A 21,575-nucleotide genomic window follows, 5' to 3' on the forward strand; every position below is an offset into this window, starting at 1 on the left:
AAAAATTTTCTGCCTTTTTTTTTTTTTTTAAACCTATGCTTTTCAAACTTTCTTGACCGAGAATGACCAATAGTAAGAAGTATGAAACAAGTTTCATAAAAGAATCCTTATTCTACTGGGTATGATATCCTCTGATGTTTTCTATTCTAAAATATTCTATCCTAATCCATTTTAAAAATGCTGGTTAGAAGCCACTAATGGATTATGGCCTACAGGTTGAAAAATAACAAAGGGATCTTTAAGGAACTAATCATAGTTCTAGTTGTCAACAAATGTTTTACTGTAATCTAGTAGTTCTTGTTTCTTCTGTTTTACCTTTTCTTCTGTAATATTCAGCTAATTCTAAATTTAGTAATTTTTAAGTTCACAGAAATAGTATATGTAGTCTGTGGTCCATTGTTACAAATGATTTTTCTCTCTATTTCAAAAGTCTCAGATGGTCATAGGAAGATGCTTTGAGTGATGTTCACCAAATGTCAACATTGGTAACTGGGGGCTGGTATTTTGGTGGGTGAAGAGTTCTTTCTTCTGTATACTTTTCTATATGGTTTGAATTATTTTTTAATAAGCATGTATTGCTTTAATAAAGCCAATCAAGTCATTAGTTTAAAATATATATATAAGAAAGGAGAGAAAGACCAGTTGGAGCCCTGGTGGCACATTGGTTAAGAGCACAGGCTGTGAGGGAGGTCAGGCCAAAATGGTGGAGTAGTCAGATGCTTCCTGTGGTCCCTCTTACAACAAAGACACGAAAAAACAAGGGAATTGATTATATATGATGATCTAGGAGCCCCGAACATCAAAGACAAAGTTGAGGAATTGCACTGAGTGGCAGGGAGAGGGAGCGACGATTCAGAAGCAGCAAGGAGTTGGCTACCTGACCTGGCCACAGCTGGCACCATGCAGGCTGGATCAGCTGGCACCAGCGATGAGACGAGCAGTGGTGCTTGGTACACGTTTTCCACTTTGGGAGAGACCGAGCAGCGGAGAGTCTGCTCAAACCTCCGGAACCAGCGAGAAACGGCGCTCAATCAGCAAAAGTACATGCATCTAACTTACTGCAAGGATAAAAAAAAAAATCCCTTTTTAGAAGTACCTCTTTCCCATTTACCTGCCCAGTCAGGTCCCAGTCTGCTTCAGTGATAGCTGTGCTCCTTGAGCCAGAAGTAGGACTCATCACATGCCCTGAGCCATTCTCCTGGCTTTGAAGAGGGAACACATTAACAAACTGGAAAAAAATAATCTGCCAGCTCCCCTAAGCTAGGAAATCAGGACAGGCACAGCCCCTTTGCCTAGGCACAGGCCTGAGGGGTCCATGGACTTTGAATGCCTTTCACCCCTGCATAGACCTGTGTGGGCCTATTTCAACAGCATAGGCCCTCATTAGCACAGTATACCAGGGTATATACCTGAAGCCTATTTTCATCTGTATCAGCTGTAAGGAGGAGTGGCAGATTAGTTACATTTAACACCACCCTGCCCATTAAACAGGGTCCTCACCTACCCATATCAGGGGTCTGAGGACTGGTGGCTCTACTGACTCTATCGAGCCACTTGTGACAGGGGTCCAAGAATAAGTAGTATCTCCCAGTCTTTACATCTAATAGCATCGGGTGCCCATAGTCCAGCTGCAAAATCCACCTACCTACGTGCTCTAGGGAACACGTAAATGCCTTCCACCCAGACATTCAGGGGCAGCAGTTGGCCCCCTGCCTTGATCAGCGCATGACGCCCTACTGCAGTCAGATACCTGTGCCTACTCCGATTACCCCTGCCTATCTAGAATGCAGGTGAGAGCCCGCACCACACAATCAGTGACCGATGACCTAGACACGTGAGCTGAATCCACAGAAGAAAAATAATGGTCTCCTGGGCTCACATACCTCGTAGCAGCTCTGGCTACTTGGAGACAGAACGTGAGAGCTTGAAAGACACCAATAATCAAACTAGCTCATGTGACCAGCCTACTTGGGCATATCAAAACAAAACAAGAAGCTAGGACGCAGTAAGCAAATGTAAAAGAAATGAATATAATAATTTATTGATGGCTTGGAGACAACAGTAGACGTCAAATTACATAACGAGGCAGACCATGATGGCTTCAGCAAGCCACCAAAACAAAGAATCAAGAAACCTTCTTGAGGAAGAAGACAACTCGGAATTACCGGAAGTAGAATTCAGAAGATTAACATACAGAACTCTTCAAGAGATCAGGAAGGATATTGGTCAAAATGGGGAACAAGCCAGGGAACACACAGACAAAGTAATAGAGGAACTTAGGAAGGTTATTCAAGAACATAATGACAGATTTAACAGGCTACAAGAATCCATAAGACAGCAAACAAATCCAGAAGATTAACAATAAAATTGCAGAATTACACAACTCAAGTGAAACTCGTAGGAGCAGACTTGAAGCAATGGAAATCAGAATTAGTGAGATTGAAGACAAAACACTGGACACCAACTTATTTGAGGAAAAATCAGATAAAATGATTTAAAAAAATGAAGAAACCCTAAGAATTATGTGGGACTCTATCAAGAGGAATAAACTATGAGGGATTGGAGTACCAGAACAGTGGGGGATAACAGAAAATACAGAGAGAATTGTTTAAGATTTGTTGGCAGAAAACTTCCCTGATATTGTGAAAGATGAGAAGATATCTATCCAAGAAGCTTATCAAACCCCACACAAGGTAGATCCCAAAAGTAAGTCACCAAGACATGTTATAATCAAACTTGCCAAAACCAAAGATAAAGAAACAATTTTAAGAGCTTCTGGGGATAAACTAGAAGTCATCTACAAAGGAGAGTCAATAAGACTAAGCTGTGGCTACTCAGCAGAAACCATGCAGGCAAGAAGGCAATGGGGCAACATAAAGCCTTGAAGGAAAACAATTGCCAGCCAAGAACTATATATCCAACAAAACTATCTCTCAAATATGATGGTGAAATTAGGGCATTTCCTGATAAACAGAAGTTTAGGATATTCGTAAAAACCAAACCAAAATTACAAGAAATACTAAAGGGAGTCCTCCGGTTAGAAAATCACTAGCATCAGATAAGAACCCAATACTACAGCACAGGACAGAGTGACCAGATATCAACCCAGATAGGGAAGTCACAAAAATAAATCAAACCTAAAACACTGAAAATAGGGAAACAGGCGTTAATATGTAAAAGATGACAATATTAAAACAAAAAAGAAGAAACAAATAATGTAGTTATAGGTCTTTCAAATGGAGAGGAAGTCAAGGCGATATAAAGAAATAAAGGACTGGTTTAAATGTAGAAAAATAGAGGTAAATATTAAGGTAACCACGAAGGAAACTAACATTCCTACATATCAAAATAAAAAACAAGAAAAAAACTCAGCAGATACAAAATCAACAACAATGAAAAAGATGAAGAGAAAATACAGGAAGAAGAATGATTCAGCAAAGAAAATTAAGTCAAAAAAAGAAACTGTCAACAACACACAAAAAAATACATCAAAATGAAAGCACTAAATGCATACCTATCAATAATTACGCTAAGTGTAAATGGACTCAGTGCACCAATAAAGAGACAGAGAGTGGCAGAATGGATCAAAAAACACGATCCATCTATATGCTGCCTGCAAGAGACACATCTTAGACTTACAGACACAAACTAAAACTAAAAGGATACAAAAAAATATATCAAGCAAACAACAATCAAAAAAAGAGGAGGAGTGGCAATATTAATCTCTGACAAAATAGATTTTAAAGCAAAATCTACCACAAATGATAAGGAAGAACACTATGTAATGATTAAAGGGTCAATATACTGGGAGGACATAACCATAATAAATATGTACACACCAAATGACAGGACTCCAAAGTACATAAAACAAACTAACAGCACTGAAAAAAGAAATAGACAGCTCCACAGTAATAGTAGGAGACTTCAGCATGCCACTTTCAGTGAAGGACAGAACATCCAGAAAGAAACTCAATAAAGACATGGAAGATATAATGCCACAATCAACCAACATGATCTCATAGACATATACAGAACACTCCACCCAACAGCAGGCAAGTATACTTTTCCAATGCCCATGGAACATTCTCCAGAACAGACCACATATTAGGCAACAAAGCAAGCCTTAACAGAATCCAAAGCATCGAAATAATAATAAAGCACATTTTCTGAACATAAAGTCATAAAAGTACAAATCAATAAGTAAAAAAGCAAAGGAAAAAATCAAACACATGGAAACTGAACAATGCCTTGCTGAAAAACTAGTTGGGTTATAGAAGAAATTAAGGATGGAATAAAAAATTCACAGAATAAAATGAGAATGAAAACACATCCTACCAGAACCTTTGGGACACAGCAAAAGCAGTGCTCAGAGGTCAGTTTATATCAATAAATGCACACATCTAAAAAGAAGAAAGGGCCAAAATCAGAACACTAGCCCTACAACTGGAACAAGTAGAAAGAGAGCAGCAAAAGAAGCCCTCGGGCACCAGAAGAAAGGAAATAATAAGAATTAGAGCAGAATTCAATGAACTGGGAATAGAAAAACAATTGAAAGAGTTAATGAGACAAAAGCTGGTTCTTTGAAAAGATGAACAAAATCAATAAACCTTTGGCCAAACAGACAAAAGAAAAGCAGGAGAGGAAGCAGATAACCCAAATAAGAGATAAGATGGGTGATATCACAACAGAGCCAACTGAAATTAAAAGAATTATAACAGAATACTATGAAAAATTGTACTCCAACAAATTTGAAAACCTAGAAGAAATGGACAATTTCTAGAAACACACTACCTACCTAAACTAACACAAACAGAGGTAGAACAACTAAGGAAATCTATAAGAAAAGGTGAAATTGAAGAAGTAATTTAAAAAATCCCAACCAAAAAAAAAACCCTGGCCCTGATGACTTCACTGACAAATTCTACTAAACTTTCTGAGAAGATTTAGCACCACTACTATAAAGGTATCTCAGAGCATAGAAAAGGCTGGAATACTCCCAAACTCATGCTGTGAAGCCAGCATAACCCTGATACCAAAACCAGATAAAGACACCACAAAAAAAGATACAGACTAGTATCTTTCATGAACATAGACACAAAAATCCTCAACAAAATTCTGGCCATTAGAATTCAACAACATATCAAAAAAATAATTCACCATGACCAGGCATGGAGGGATGGTTCAACATTAGAAAAAAAATTAGTGTAATCCATCACATAAATGAAATACAAGAACCACATGATCTCATCAGTTGATGCAGAAAAGGCATTTGACAAAGTCCAACATCCATTCATGGTTACAGCTCTCAGCAAAATAAGAATAGAAGGGAAGTTCCTCAACATAGTAAAGGGTATTTATACAAAGCCAACAGCCAACATCATCCTAAATGGAGAGAGTTTGAAAGCATTCCCCTTGAGAAAGGGAACCAAACAAGGATGCCCTATATCACCACTCTTAATCAACATTGTGCTGGAGGTCCTAGCCAGAGCAATTAGGTTAGAAAAAGAAAGAAAGGGCATCTAAATTGGTGAGGAAGAAGTAAAAGTATCCCTATTCACAGATGGTACAATCTTATACACAGAAAACCAGAATGAATCCACAAGAAAACTACTGGAACTAATAGGAGATTTCAGCAAAGTATCAGGATACAAGATAAACGTACAAAAATCCATTGGATTCCTCTACACCAACAAAGAGAACCTCTAAGAGGAAATCACAAAATAAATACCATTTACAATAGCCCCCAAGAAAAAATACTTAGGAATAAATCTAACCAGAGATGTAAAAGACCTATACAAAGAAAACTACAAGACACTACTGAAAGAAACCGAAAGAGACCTGCATAAGTGGAAAAACATACCTTGCTCATGATTAGGAAGACTCAGCATTGTGAAAATGTCACTTCTACCCAAAGCGATCTACAGATACAATGCAGTCCTGATCCAAATGCCAACAATGGACAAACAAATCTCCAACTTCATTTGGAAAGGGAAGAGGTCCCAGGTAAGTAAAGCATTACTGAAGAAGAACAAAGTGGGTGGCCTCAAACTACCTGATCTTAGAACCTATTATACTGCCACTGTAGTCAAAACAGCCTCATACTGGTACAGCAGACACAGACCAATGGAACACAACTGAGAATCCAGATGTAAATTCATCCACCTGTGAGCAGCTGATATTTGACAAAGGCCCAATGTCTGTTAAATGGGGAAAAGACAGTCTCTTTAACAAATGGTGCTGGCATAACTGGATATCCATCTGTAAAAAATTGAAACCAAGACCCATACTTCACACCATGCACAAAAACTAACTCAGAATGGATCCAAGACCTAAATATAAAATCGAAAACAATAGAGATCATGGAAGAGAAAATAAGGACAACGCTAGAGCCCTAATACATAGCATAAGCAGAATACAAATCATAAGTAACAATGCACAAACACCAGAAGAGAAACTAGGTAAGTGGGAGCTCCTAAAAATCAAAGACTTATCAAAATACTTCACCAAAAGAGTAAAAAGACAACCTACAGACTGGGGACAAAAAATTGGCTGCAACATACCCAATCAGGGTCTAATCTCTACAGTCTACAAGATACTGCCAAACTTCAACCACAAAAAGACAAATAACCCAATTAAAAAATGGGCAAAGTATATGAACAGGCACTTCACCAAACAAGACATTCAGGTAGGTAAGAGATAAATGAGGAAATGCTCACGATCATCAGCCGTTAAAGAAATGCAAATCAAAACTACAACGGGATACCATCTCACCCCAACAAGGCTAGCATTAATCCAAAAAACAGGAAATAGTAAATGTTGGAGATGTTGTGGAGAGACTCAAACACTTATACACTGCTGGTGGGATTGTAAAATGGTACAACCACTTTGGAAATCGATTTGGTGCTTCCTTTAAAAGATAGAAATAAAAGTATCATATGACCAGCAATCTTACTCCTTGGAATATATTCTAGAGAAATAAGAGCTCTCACACAAATGGATGTATATATTCACAGCTGTATTCATTGTAGCACTGTTCACAATAGAAAAAAATTGAAACAACCTAGGTGCCCATGAGCAGATGAATGGATAAACAAATTATGGTATATTCACACAATGGAATACTACGCAACAATAGAGAACAACGATGAATCCACAAAACATCTGAACATGAATGAATCTGGAAGGCGTTTTGCTGAGTGAAATTAGCCACTAAAAAACAAATATGTTATTAGACCTGTATTGTAAGAACTCAGAAAAAGGTTTAAATGCAGAAAAAAACAGTCTATGATGGTTATGAGGGGGGTAGGGAGGGAGAGGGGAACTCACTAACTAGATAGTAAATAAGAATTCTCTTAGGTGAAGGAAGGACAACACACAATATAGGGGAAGTCAGCACCACTGGACTAAACCAACAGCTAAGAAGTTTCCTGAACACAGCCAAACACTTCGAGTGATGGTGTAGCAGGGGCTGGGTTTGGTGGACCATGGTTTCAGGCGACATCTAGGTCAGTTGGCATAATAGAGTTTATTAAGAAAATGTTCTGCATCCCACTTTGGTGAATGGTCTCTGGGGTCTTTAAAGCTAGCGAGCAACCATCTAAGATACATCCATTGGTCCCAACCCACCTCGAGCAAAGGAGAATGAAGAACACCAAAGACACAAGGAAAATATCTCAAGAGACGGAAAGGGCCATGTAAACCAAAGACTCTATCAGCCTGAGACCAGAAAAACTAGATGGTGCCTGGCTACCACCAATGACCGCCCTGACGGGGGACACAACAGAGAGTCCCTGACGGCGCAGGATAAAACTGGTGTGCAGAACTCAAATTCTGGTAAAAAGACCAAACTTAATGGTCTGACTGAGACTGGAGGAGCCCCAGAAGACATGTCCCCCAGACTCTGTGTTAACCCAGAACTAAAACTATTCCCAAGAGGTGAGGCCAAGATGGCAGAGTAGTCAGATGCTTCTAGTGGTCCCTCTTACAACAAAGACCCGAAAAAACAAGTGATTCCATTATATGTGGCAAATCTGGGAAACCTGAACATCAAAGGCAGAGTTGAGGAACCAGACTGAGTGGCAGGGGGAAGGAGAGACGTTTCGGAAGCAGTGAGGAATTGCCAGACGTGACCCAGCGAGAGCCTGCGCCCTTCAGGCCGGATCATCTCAGGGGTGAGCAGTGAGACAGGCAAGCAGCCGTGCTCTGAAGGCATGTTTTCCGCACCGTGGGAGACCCAGCACCAGAGAGCCTACACGGCCACCCAGAACCAGTGAGAAGCAGCCCTTCACCCAGCGAACAATAAGTAATTGTGTACAGCTTACCATGCGGATCAAAAATACCCCCCTTAGGGAAAAACCTCTTTCCCTTTTACCTCCCGGCTCCCTGCTGTGCACTGGGTCCCGGAACGGCTTCAGCAATTGCCAAGTTGCCTGGGCCGGAAGTAGGATCCGTCACGCACCCAGAGCCATTCTCCCTGCCTTGGAGAGTGACCAAATTAACAAACGGGAAAAAATAAATGGCTGGCTCCCCTAAGCCAAGGTAGGCATAGCTACTTTGCCTAGGCACAGGCATAAGGGATCCACACAGTTTGAGTGCCTTCCACACTGCATAGACTTGTGCGGGCCTATCTCAACAGTGTAGGCCTTCATTACCGCAGTACAACAGGGTATATACTGGAAGTCTAACTTCAGCTGTTTCACCTGTGAAGTGGCAGGTTGTTGACTTTTGACACTGCTCTACCCATTAAGCAGGGTCTTCACCTACCCACATTAGGGGCCTGAGGACTGGTGGCTCCACCCATGCCACTTGCAACAGCGTCCACCACGAGAGCCCACCTAGCCACCTGTGAGTGGGGCCCATGAATAAGAGTTGTCCCCCATTCCTTACAAACAACAGTATTAGGTGCTCCTAGTCCGGCTGCAAAACCCACCCACCTACGCACTCTAGAGAACAGGGACACCCTTCCTCTTGGACACGCGGGGTTGGCCGTTAGCTGCCTGCCTTGCTCAGAGTGTGTCCCTGGATGCAGCCAGATGCCTGCGCCTACAACAATCACCCATGCCTATCTAGGACTGTATGTGAGAGCCTACACCACACACTTAGTGGTTATCTACCTGGGCACCTGAGCTGAATCCATACAGGAGGAGTGGTTGGACTCCTGAGCTCACATACCTAGTAACAGATCTAACCACCTGGTGACAGGACACAGAGCTTCAGAGGTGCCAATAATCACTCTAGCTCATACGAGCAGCCTATTTGGGCATATCAAAAAAAACAAGAAGCTAGGACACAGTAAGCAAACATAAAATAAATATAATAACTTATTGATGGCTCGGAGACAACAGTCAATATCAAATCACATACAGAGGCAATCCATGATGGCTTCAGCTGTCGCAGTCCCTCACACGGGGCACCATCTGTCGCAGCGGTGGCGAATGTCAGGATGGCGGAGACAGTAACCAAACACAACTCTTACAGAGAAGTGGGGCCAGGAGGGTCACTCTGAGGAGTCGACCCGGCTTCAGTCCCAGGAGTTTATTTATAGTCAGTACAGCAAGCAGTGAAGCAAATAACAGAACAGTGGGCTTTCGGTGCGGGCAAGGGAGAAGGAATTCAGGTAAACAAGCCAATCAGTAAAGGGACAATAGGTTTGGGAAAACAAGTCGTGACAAGTCTCAACATGTTGGGGACAAGTCTCAACATGTGCAGCATAGAGGCCTGTGGGGGCTGCAGTTGTCAGTAGTGCAGCCATGTTTAAATGGCATATATCCCCACATTCAGCAAGCTCCCAAAGTAAAGAATCTAGAAATTTTCGAGAGGAAGAAAATTTCTTGGAATTACCAGAGGCAGAATACAAAAGATTAATATGCAGAACTCTTCAAGAAATTAGGAAGGAAATTAAGCAAAAGGCAGAACATATAATAGAGAAAATTAAAAAGATTATAGAAGAGCATAATGACAAATATGACAGGCTGCAAGAATCCATAGAGAGACAGCAATCAGAAATCCAGAAGATTAACAATAAAGTTTCAGAATCAGACAACTAAATGGGAAGTCATAGGAGCAGAATTCAGGCAGTGGAAGTCAGAATTAGTGAGACTGAAGATAAAGCACTTGAAACCAACTTATTTGAGGAAACATCAGATAAAACAGTTTTAAAAAATGAAGAAACCCTAAGAATTATGTGGGAGTCTATCAAGAGGAATAACCTACGAGTGATTGGAGTACCAGAACAGAGTGGGATAACAGAAAATACAGAGAGAATTGTTGAAGATTTTTTTGCAGAAAACTTCCCCGATACTGTGAAAGATGACAAGATACCTATCCAAGGTTCTCATCAAACCCCACGTAAGGTAGATCCCAAGAGAAAGTCACCAAGACATTTTATAATCAAACTTACCAAAACCAAAGATAAAGAGAGAATTTTAAGAGCAGCTAGGGATAAACGAAAAGTCATCTACAAAGCAGAGTTAAGAATAAACTCAGACTAAGCAGAAACCCAGTGGGCAAGAAGGAAATGGGATGACATATATAAAGCCTTGAAGGAAAAAAAAACTGCCAACCAAGAATTACATATCCAGCAAAACTGTCTCTCAAATATGATGGTGAAATTAGGGCATTTCCAGATAAACTAAAGTTTAGGGAATTTGCAAAAACCAAACCAAAATTACAAGAAATAATAAAGAGAGTCCTCCGGTTAGAAAATCAGTAACATAGGATAACAACCCAAGACAAGAACACAAGACAGAGAAACCAGATATCAACCCAGATAGGGAAGTCACAAAAGTAAATCAAAGCTAAACCACTGAAAATAGGAAACAGATATCAATATGTAAAAGATGACAACATTAAATCAAAAAAAAGGGACTAAAAAATGTAGGCATAGATTTTTCATATGGAGAAGTAGTCAAGGCAATATAAAGAAATGAAAGACTGGTATAAACTTAGAAAAATAGGGGTTCATATGAAAGTAACCACAAAGGAAACTAACAATCATACAATTCAAAATAAACTAGAAAAATACAAAGACTCAGCAAACACAAAGTGAAAAACAATGAAAAAGATAAAAAGAAAATACATAAAGAAAAACGACTCAGCAGAGAAAAGTGGAACAAAGAAACAACACGCAAAAAAAGACATCAAAATAACAGCACTAAACTCATGCCTATCAATAATTACGTTGAATGTAAATGGACTGCATGCACCAGTAAAGACACAGACAGTGGCAGATTGGATGAAAAAAATTATCCATCTGTATGCTGCCTACAAGAGACACACCTTAGACTTAGAGACACAAACAAACGAAAAGTAAAAGGATGGAAAAAAATATATCAAGCAAAATACACTCTAAAAAGAGCAGGAGTGGCAATATTAATCTCTGACAAAATAGACTTTAAAATCCACCGCAAAGGATAAGAAAGGACACTATATAATGACTAAACGGTCAGTACACCAGGAGGACATAACTATAATAAATATTTAAACACCCAATGACAGGGCTCCAAAATACGTAAAACAAACTCTAACAGCACTGAAAAGAGAGGGAGCTCCACAATAGTAGTAGGAGACTTCAACACACAACTTTCGGTGAAGGACAGAACATCCAGATGGAAGCTCAACAAAGACACGGAAGAGCTAAATGCTACAGTCAACCAACTTGATCTCAGACATATACCGAACACTCCACCCAACAGCAGCCAAGTATACTTTCTTTTCCAACACACATGGAACATTCTCCAGAATAGACCACATATTAGGCCATAAAGCAAGACTTAACAAAATTCAAAGCATCAGAATATTACAAAGCATCTTTTCTGACCATACAGCCATAAAAGTAGAAATCAACAGTAGAATAAGCAAAGGAAAAAGAATAAAATACATGGAAACTGAACAACACCTTGCTCAAAAACTAGTAGGTTTTAGAAGAAATTAAGGATGGAATATAGAAATTCATAGAATTAAATGAGAATGAAAACACATCCTACCAGAACCTCTGGGACACAGCAAAAGCAGTGCTCAGAGATCATTTTATAGCAATAAATGCACACATGCAAAAAGAAGAAAGGGCCATAATCAAAACATTAACCCTACAACTAGAACAAGTAGAAAGAGAGCAGCAAAAGAAGCCCGCAGGCACTAGAAGAAAGGAAATAATAAGAATTAGAGCAGAATTAAATAGAAAAATGAATGAGTTAACAAGACCAAAAGCTGGTTCTTTGAAAAGATCAACAGAATCAGTAAACCATTGGCCAAACTGAGAAAAGAAAAACAGGAGAGGAAGAAAATAACCTGTATAAGAAATGAGATGGGTGATAACAACAACAGACCCAACTGAAATTAAAAGAAACATAACAGAATACTATGAAAAATTGTACTGGAACAAATTTGAAAACCTAGAGAAAATGGACACATTTCTAGAAACTCACTACCTACCTAAACTAACACAAACAGAGGTAGAACAACTGAATAAACCCATAACAAAAGAAGAAATTGAAAAGGTTATTTAAAAACTCCCAACAAAAAAAAGCCATGGCCCAGATGGCTTCATTGGAGAATTCTACCAAACTTTCAGAGAAGAGCTAACACCACTACTACTAAAGGTATTTCAGAGCATAGAAAAGGATGGAATGCTCCCAAACTCATTCTATGAAGCCAGCGTAACCCTGGTACCAAAACCAGGTAAAGACACCACAAAAAGAGAAAATTACAGACTAGTATCTCTCGTGAACATTGATGCAAAAATCCTCAACAAAATTATAGCCAATAGAATTCAGCAGCATATCCAAAAAATAATTCACCATGATCAAGTGGGATTTATACCAGGTATGCGGGCATGGTTCAACATTAGAACAGTCAGTGTAATTCATCACATAAATAAAACAAAAGAACTATATAATCTTATCAGTCGATGAAGAAAAGGCATTTGACAAAGTTGAACACCCATTCATGATAAAAACTCTCAAGAAAATAGGAATAGAAGGGAAATTTCTCAATATAATTAAGGACATTTATACAAAGTCAACAGCCAACATTATCCTAAATGGAGACACTTTGAAAGCATTGCGGTTGAGAACTGGAACCAGACAATGATGCCCTTTATCACTGCTCTTATTCAACATTGTGCTGGAGGTTCTAGCCAGACCAGTTAGGCTAGAAAACGAAATAAAGCACATCCACATTGGTAGGGAAGAAGTAAAAATATTTCTGTTTGCAGATGATATGATCATATATACAGAAAACCCCAAAGAATCTACAAGAAAACTACTGTAACTAATAGAAGATTTCAGTAAAGTTTCAGGATACAAGATGAACATACAAAAATCAGTTCGATTCCTTTACACCAACATAGAAATCCTCAAAGAGGAAATCGCCAAATCAGTACCATTTATAATAGCCCGCAAGAACATAAAAGACTTAGGAATAAATCTAACCAGAGACATAAAAGATCTCTACAATGAAAACTACAGGACACTACTGCAAGAAACCATAGGACACCTGCATAAGTGGAAAAACATACCTTGCTCACGGATAGGTAGACTCAACATTGTGAATATGTCAGTTCTACCCAAAGTGATTTACAAATACAATGCAGTCCGGATCCAAATTCCACCGGCATTTTTAATGAGATGGAGAAACAAATCACCAACTTAATATGGAAGGGGAAGAGGTCCCGAATAACTAAAGCATTACTCTAGAAGAACAAAGTGGGATGCCTCACAGTACGTGATTTTAGAACCTGTTATACCCCCACAGTAGTCACAACAGCCTGGTACTCGTACAACAACAGATACATAGACCGATGGAACAGAATTGAGAATCCAGACATAAATCTATCAACCTATGAGCAGCTGATATTTGACAAAGGTCGAAAGTCCTTTAACTGGGGAAAAGACAGTCTGTTTAACAAATGGCAGTGGCATAACTGTATATCCATCTGCAAAAAACTGAAACAAGACCCATACCTCACTACATGCCCAAAAACTAACTCAAACTGGTTCAAAGACTTAAATATAAAATTGAAAATGATAAAGATCATGGAAGAAAAAATAAGGACAAACTAATGGACCACAGCTACCAAGTCCTCCACCAGACTGAGTCCAGTACAGCTAGATGGTGCCCGGCTACCACCACTGACTGCTCTGGCCAGGATTACAACAGAGGGTTCTGGACAGAGCTGGAGAAGTATGTAGAACAAAATTCTAACACACAGAGAAAAACACCAGATTTACTGGCCTAAAGGAGACTGTAGAAACCCCAAGAGTATGGCCCCCAGACACCCTTTTAGCTCAGTGGTGAAGTCACTTCCAAGTTTCACTGTTCAGCCAGGGATTGGACAGCCCCATAAAACAAAATGGGACTAATGAGGTACAGCAGTCCAGGGACAAGGGCTAGAAGACAGAAGGAGACAGGAAAGCTGGAGATAGGGTACCCAAGGTTGAGTAAGGACAGTGTTAATGTGTAGTGAGGTTGTTAACCATTGTCATAGGGCAACGTGTGTACTAACTGTTTAATGAGAAACTATTTTGTTCTGTAAACCTTCATCTAAAGTAAGAATAGCAGCACAATTGGAAGAGCGTAGTCGATGTCACTGAACTGTGTATGTAGAAATTTTTAAAATGGTTTATCTTGGGTATGTATATTTTCACCAAAAAAAAAAAAAGGTCGAGAAGGGAGAGGGTTGACATGTCATGGGGTTGTTAACCAATGTCATAAAACAATATGTGTACTACTGTTTAATGAGAAACTATTCTGTAAACCTTCACCTGAATTACAATAAGAAAAAACCTTCAAAAAAAAATAAGGACAACGCTAGGAGCCCTAATACATGGCATAAATACAGTACAAACCATAAGTAACAATGCACAAGCACGAGAAGAGAGACTAGATAAATGTGAGCTCCTAACAATCAAACACTTACGCTTATCAAAAGACTTCACCTAAAGAGTTAAAAGATAACCTACAGACTGGGAAAAAAATTTTGGCCGCTAAAAATCCAATTAGTGTCTAATCTCTAAAATCTACAAGATATTGTAAAACCTCAACAACAAAAAGACAAATAACCCAATTTAAAAATGAGCAAATGATATGAACAAGCACTTTGCCAAATAAAATATTCAGGTGGCTGATAGACACATAAAGAAATGCTCACGATCATTAGCCATTAGAGAAATACAGATCAAAACTACAATGAGTTACCATCTCACCTGAAGAAGGCTAGAATTAATCCAAAAAACACAAAATAATAAATGCTGGAGAGGTTGTGGAGAGAGTGGACCACTTATACACTGTTGGTGGAAATGTAAAATGGTTCACCCACTTTGGAAATTGATTTGGTGCTTCCTTAAAAAGCTAGAAAGAGAAGTACCATATCATCCAGCTATCCCACTCCTTGGAATATATCCTAGAGAAATAAGAGCCATCACACGGATAGATATATGCACACCCATGTTCATTGCAGCACTGTTCGCAATAGCAAAAAGATGGAAACAGCCTAGGTGCCCATCACTGGACGGATGGGTAAACCAATTATGGTATATCCACACAGTGAAATGCTATGCAACAATAAAGAACAATGGTGAAGCCGTGAAACATAACATGGAGGAAGCTTGAGGTCATTATGCTGAGTGAAGTTAGTCAGTCACAGAACGACAAATATTGTATAAGACCACTAGTATAAGAACTCAAGAAAAGGTTTAAACACAGACGAAAACATTCTTTGATGGTTACGAGGGTGGGGAGGGAGTGGGATGGTTACTTACTAACTAGATAGTAGATAAGAATTATCTTAGGTGAAGGGAAGGACAGTGCCCACTACAGTGGAAGTCGGCAGGACTGGACTAAACCAAGGCTAAGAAGTTTCCTGAATACAAACACTTTGAGGGACAGGGTAGCAGGAGTAGGGGTTTGGGGACCATACTTTCAGGGGACATCTAGGTCAATTGGCATAACAAAGCTTATTAAGAAAATGTTCTGCATCCTCCTTGGGTGAGTGGCGTCTGGGGTCTTAAAAGCTTGCAAGCAGCCATCTAAGATGCATCAATTTGTGCCAACCACCTGGAGTAAAGGAGAATGAAAAACACCAAAGACACAAGGAAAGTAGTAGCCCAAGAGACAGAAAGGGCCACATAAACCAGAGACTTCATTAGCCTGAGACCAGAAGAACTAGATGGTGCCCAGCTACCACCAGTGACCACCCTGACAGGGTGCACAACAGAGAGTCCCAGAGGGAGCAGGAGAAAAGTGAGGTGTAGCTCTCAAATTCTAGTAAGAAGACCAGACTTAATGGTCTGACTAAGACTTGAGGTACCCCGGAAGGCATGGTCCCTGGATTCCCTATCAGCCCAGAACTAAAAGAGTTTCCGAAGCTAACTCTTCAGACAGGGATTGGACTGGTCTGTGGGACGTAAAGGGATACTCGTGAGGAGTGTGCCTCTTAGCTCAAGTAGATACAAGAGACTAATCAGACAGCTTCTGTCCGGAGTTGAGATGGGAAGGCAGAGAGGGTTAGGAGGTTAGGAGCTGGTTGAATGGATATGGGGAATCGGGGGTAAAAAGGAGGGAGGTGTGTGCTGTCACAGTATGGGGAGAGCAATTAGAGTCACATAACAATGTATGTATAAATTTTTGTATGGGGAGAAAATCCATTCTCAAAGCCAACTCTTCAGACAAAGAATAGACTAGACTATAAGACATAAAATGATACTCTTGAAGAGTATGCTTCTTAGTTCAAGTAGATACACGAGACTAAATGGGCAGCTCCTGTCCGGAGGCAAGATGAGAAGCCAGAAAAGGATAGGAGCTGGTTTCATGGACACAGGAAATCAAGGGTGGAAGGGAAGAATGTGCGGCCATATTATAGCGATAACAACTAGGGTCACACAACGTGTGTATAAATTTTTTTATGAGAAACCAATTAGCTGTAAACTTCCACGTAAAGCAGAATTAAAAAAAAAAAAACCTGAAAAATAAGCACAGGCTGCTAACCAAAAGGTCAGCAGTTCGAATCCACCTTGGAAACCCTGTGGGGGAGTTCTGCTGTATCCTGTAGGGTCACTGAATCAGAATCGACTGGATGGCAACAGGTTTGTTTTTTTCCGGTTTTGGTCAAGAGGTGAGCTTGCACCCCAGCCTTTCTCACAGGCCACATGTTCCCATGCTGACTTGTCTGATGTTTCCCCCAGGGATTTCGGAGACGCCCCTGCTCCCGTCCTCCCTCATGCTGCTCAACACGGCCCACGAGTATTTGGGTAGAAGGTCCTGGTGCTGCAATTCAGATGGGGCACTGCTGCGCTTCTACGTGAGTGCTTGCCTGGCCTGGGCCACTAAGGGGTGGGACAGAGCCATGGAGCATCTTGGGCTTGCTGGGCTGTCCCTCCCAGTGGGGCCCACATGGGCTTCTCTGGCTCACTCCATGTGTATGACTGCTCATAGTGGCCAGAGTCTGAAGTTGTTCCCTGTATAACTGAGGCTTCGGAGCTCTGGACCTGGCCTTGACCAGCAGATGGACTTAGAGCTTAATGAGAGTCTCTTACATGTCAGGCACAGGGCTAGTTAGTCCCTTTAATAGTAATTTAGAAGCAATAACGGCTTCACCCACTTAACCCCATCTTCTCATCAAGCACTACTCATCACACCATGCGGCAGATGCTCAGTAAATAGTCATTGCTTTCGTTTACTCAGTACATGTTTAGTGAACACAAACAGGCATCGTCTCACACACCAACTGTGGTTGATAGAAAGTTGCTCCCTGGTCCTACCGGAGATAAGCAGCATGAACCTGGTCCCCAAACCTCACTGCTAAGTGGGGGCTAAGCAGCACAGAGGCACGTCTCAGCTGACCCAGTCTGTAATGTCTGTAAGTAAACTCTTCTCGGAGTACAGTCATGCCCATTCATTCCTGTGTTGTCTCTGGCTGCTCTCGTGATACAGAAGCAGAATTGCGTAGCTGTAAGAGTCTGTATGGCCCGCAAAGGTTGAAATAGTAACTGCTTGGCCCTTTAAGAAAATGTTTGCCAACCTGCTGTGTACCTTCTTTCTAGGGAGCCTGCCTTCTTTACAACTGCAGCCCCTCCCCAGGAAGCCTGGTCTCTCTATGCTTTCCCCATGGCCCTTCGCCTCCTAGGAGGCCACGTAATTTACTTCTTTACTATATTATTGTCTGTGTCTTCTCCACTGACATGTAATTTCCACAAAAGTGAGGATTTTTGTCAGTTTTTTCACTGGTGGATCTGGGTTCCTGTTGTGCTTAATAAATATGGTTTGAATGAATGAACGCAACTGTGAATGTGCACATAGCTCCTCTGAGTGCAGGGCTTCTGGTGTGTAAAGCACTGGTGCTGAGGACATAGTCTTGTACAGCAGATCTATCTGGCCCAGTGCCCTAGAGCTGGTTACTGTCCAAGGCCGATTCTAGCCCCAGTTGCAGGCGCCTGAGTGTCTGCCCCACCCCGTGCCTATGATCTCTGAGGGCCTCCAGGCTGCTCTTGCAGGGTCAGCTCCACGTTCCACGGACCGTTTCTTGTCAAGCTGCCCAGGAACAGACCACTCCTTTCTGCCTTACTTCTTCAAAGCAGAGTGTGCAGAGCACTGGCTACCTCCACAGGTGGAAGTCACCGCAAGGCTGCATTTTTGCGGATAGTGTGAGGGTGGTGCTGAGAATAAGGGCACCCTGAGGGGTGGTGAGGGGTCCTACTTGCCTGGTTTTCTTAGTCTGTGTCTTTTTTCGTGACGCAGGATCTCTAGGCTGTCAGGGTCTGCCCACTGAATTTTGAGGGCATAGAAGTGATAGGAGTACTGATGTGCTGACATCAGACAGGCCCCTTCTTCTTGACTCGCCCTCTCCCTGCTCAGGCCCTGGCCACCAGCTGGCCCTCTGCCTGCCACCCACTTCCGTCTCCCTGTCCTCTCTGCATGCAAGTCCCAGCTTGGAAGGCACTTCTCAAAGAGGCCTTCCCAGCCCCGCTGTGTAGCCTGCTCTTCTGCTTTTCGGTCATGTGCCCTTCACCAGACAGCTTCCCTGAGACAAGGACCTCTTCTGTCTTGCTATCTGCAACATCCCTGGGGCCCGGAGCAGTGCCTGGCATAGACTACTGCCAAATCAGTATTTCTGGAATGAATGAATGAGAGAACATGAAGAATTCATTCATTTACCCAGAATGATTGCTGAGCAGTCATCATTCTGGGTGCTATGGGTTCATCACTGCCTTTTCTGGTCTGGAGGTAAGGAGTGTGTCTTGACAGTGCTTTGAGACCAACATAAGGGAGACTTTTGTGTGGCTCAAATCCTTGGATAGAGTGGAAATGCTGTTCTCTCAGGGGAAAGCCTCTTGGGTCCCATCTTTTCTTAACTTGAGTTAGTATTTTTTTTCAAGTGTTCTATTTGTTCCACACACAGCTCAAACAGCCCCTCTCCTGTGGAGTCTTTACTAACTTCTGGATAGTTCCTTCTTCCACTGTGTCCCATGTAGCACCACCCAGATTGTGTACATGTTAACAGTCTGCCCTATTTGCTACAAAGTTTCCTTCTAAAAGAAATAAGTTACAGGTAAGGTATATAGCATGTTCATCATCACCCTCCGTCCTCCTCTTAAAGTCGTATATATCTTTTTGTCCATGTTTTACGCCTTATTGCATATCTGTGTATCAGTAAACAATATATAGTTTCATGAGTTTTTTAATTATACATAATATATAGTATATAACCTTTTGAAGCTTTTTATCATTACAGTACACTGAGATATGTTCACATTGCTACAACTAAAATATGGTTCATTCATTTTAATTGCTTTATAGGATCTTACTGTGTAAGTTTACCAAAAATTTTAGCTTTTTATTATGGAAAGTTCCTAATGTATATAAAATAATGATAGCAGTATAGTGCACTCCCATACACTGAGCACTGATCGACAATTAGTAACTCAGTGTATGGCCCCACCCCACCTATTCCCCCTAATCCGACATTATTTTGAAGCAAGTCCTAGACATTGTATCATTTCATCTGTAAATATTTGTTAACATATATTTTTATCCATTCCCCTAATGATGACATTAAAGTTGTTCATCTAATTTTTTGGTTATAAACAGAATTATGGTTAACATCTTTCAAGAAATTGTTTTGTGTGCGAGTTTCTCTGGTGTATGTTGTAGTTAGTTGCTGTTGAGTCAGTTCCATCTCATGGAGACCTTATTATGTACAATAGAACAAAACGCTGCCCAGTCCCGTGCCATCTTCATGATCTATGATATGTTTGAGTCTGTTGTTGCAGCTGTTGTGTCAATCTGTCTCATGGAGGGTTTCCCTCGTTTTTACTGACCCACTACCAACCGTGATGTCTTTTTCTAGTGATTGGTCTTTCCTAATGATGTGTCCAAAGTAAGCAAGCCGAAGTCTGACCATCCTCGTTTCTAAAGAGCATTCTGGTTGTATTTCTTCTATAATGAATTTGTTTGTTCTTCTAGCAGTACTCTTTTGCCAACACCATAATTCAAATGCATCAGTTTTTCTTCTGTCTTCCTTTTTCGTTGTCCAGCTTTCGAATGCATATGAGGTAATTGAAAAGACCATGACTTGGGTTAGGCATACCTTAGTCTCCAAAGTGACATCTTTGCTTTTTAACATTTTAAAGAGGTCTTTTGCAGTAGATTTTCCCAATGCAATTCTTGACTGCTGTTTCCATGGACATTGATTGTTGATCCAAGTAGACTGCAATCGTTGACCACTTTGATTTCTTCTCCATTTATCATGATGATGTTTATCAGTCTCTGGTGTGGATTCCTATAAAAGGATCACAGGGCATGCACATTTTCAAATTTAAAAGCCTTATTTTCAAATTGTTCTCCAAAATAGTTGAACTGATTTTATATACTCTTGCTACCAGTATGGGAGTTTCCCCATGTCCCTGTCAGCCCTAGGTATTGCAGACTTAACCGTTGAAGCCCATCTGAGAGGCGTGGAATGATATTTCAAAGTTCTTTAAATATTCTTGCTAATAATTAGTGATTATTAGTGCGCTTGAGTATCTTTTTATGTTTATTGGCCTTTTGGGTTTTCTCTTTGGTAAATTGTTCATATAATTTGCTCATTTTTCTGTCAGATTGTTTTTTTGTTTTTTTGTTTTTTTTCCCTATTAGCCTGTAGAGTTCTTTGTGTTCTCTGAATTCCAGTCTTTTATCTGATATATATATTGCAGATAGCTTCTTTCCGAGTATGGCTTGTCCCCTTTCTTTCCCCCCCATAACTTTTTATTTTGAGATAATTATAGCTTCACATGCAGTTGTAAGAAATAATCGAGAGATCCTGTCTACCCTTTACTCAGTTTTCCCAAGAGATACCATCTTGCACAATTATAGTATAATATCACAACCAGGAAATTGACATTGATCCAACCCACCAACCTTATTCAGATTTCACAAGTTTTTTTGTTTTGTTTTGTTTTTGTTTTTATTTTTATTTTTTATTGTACTTCAGGTGAAGGCTTACAGAACAAATAGTTTTTCATGAAACAGAAGTACACATGTTATTTTATGACATTGGTTAACAACCCCACAACATATCAACCCTCTAACTTCTCAACCTC

At 40.5% G+C, this 21,575-nt stretch overlaps 1 protein-coding gene across 1 annotated transcript in view; it reads left to right on the forward strand.

Moving 5' to 3' along the window:
* The window catches only part of CABIN1 (calcineurin binding protein 1), a 206,852-nt gene that overhangs the window by 82,325 nt on the left and 102,952 nt on the right, over window positions 1–21,575 (forward strand). The window contains exon 19 of the mRNA XM_023740550.1: window positions 17,181–17,296. Coding sequence (XP_023596318.1) covers window positions 17,181–17,296 — 116 coding nt within the window. The remainder of the gene's footprint in view (window positions 1–17,180; window positions 17,297–21,575) is intronic.

Source organism: Trichechus manatus, unplaced genomic scaffold (assembly GCF_000243295.1).
Source record: "Trichechus manatus latirostris isolate Lorelei unplaced genomic scaffold, TriManLat1.0 scaffold00157, whole genome shotgun sequence".
Taxonomy (NCBI): domain Eukaryota; kingdom Metazoa; phylum Chordata; class Mammalia; order Sirenia; family Trichechidae; genus Trichechus; species Trichechus manatus.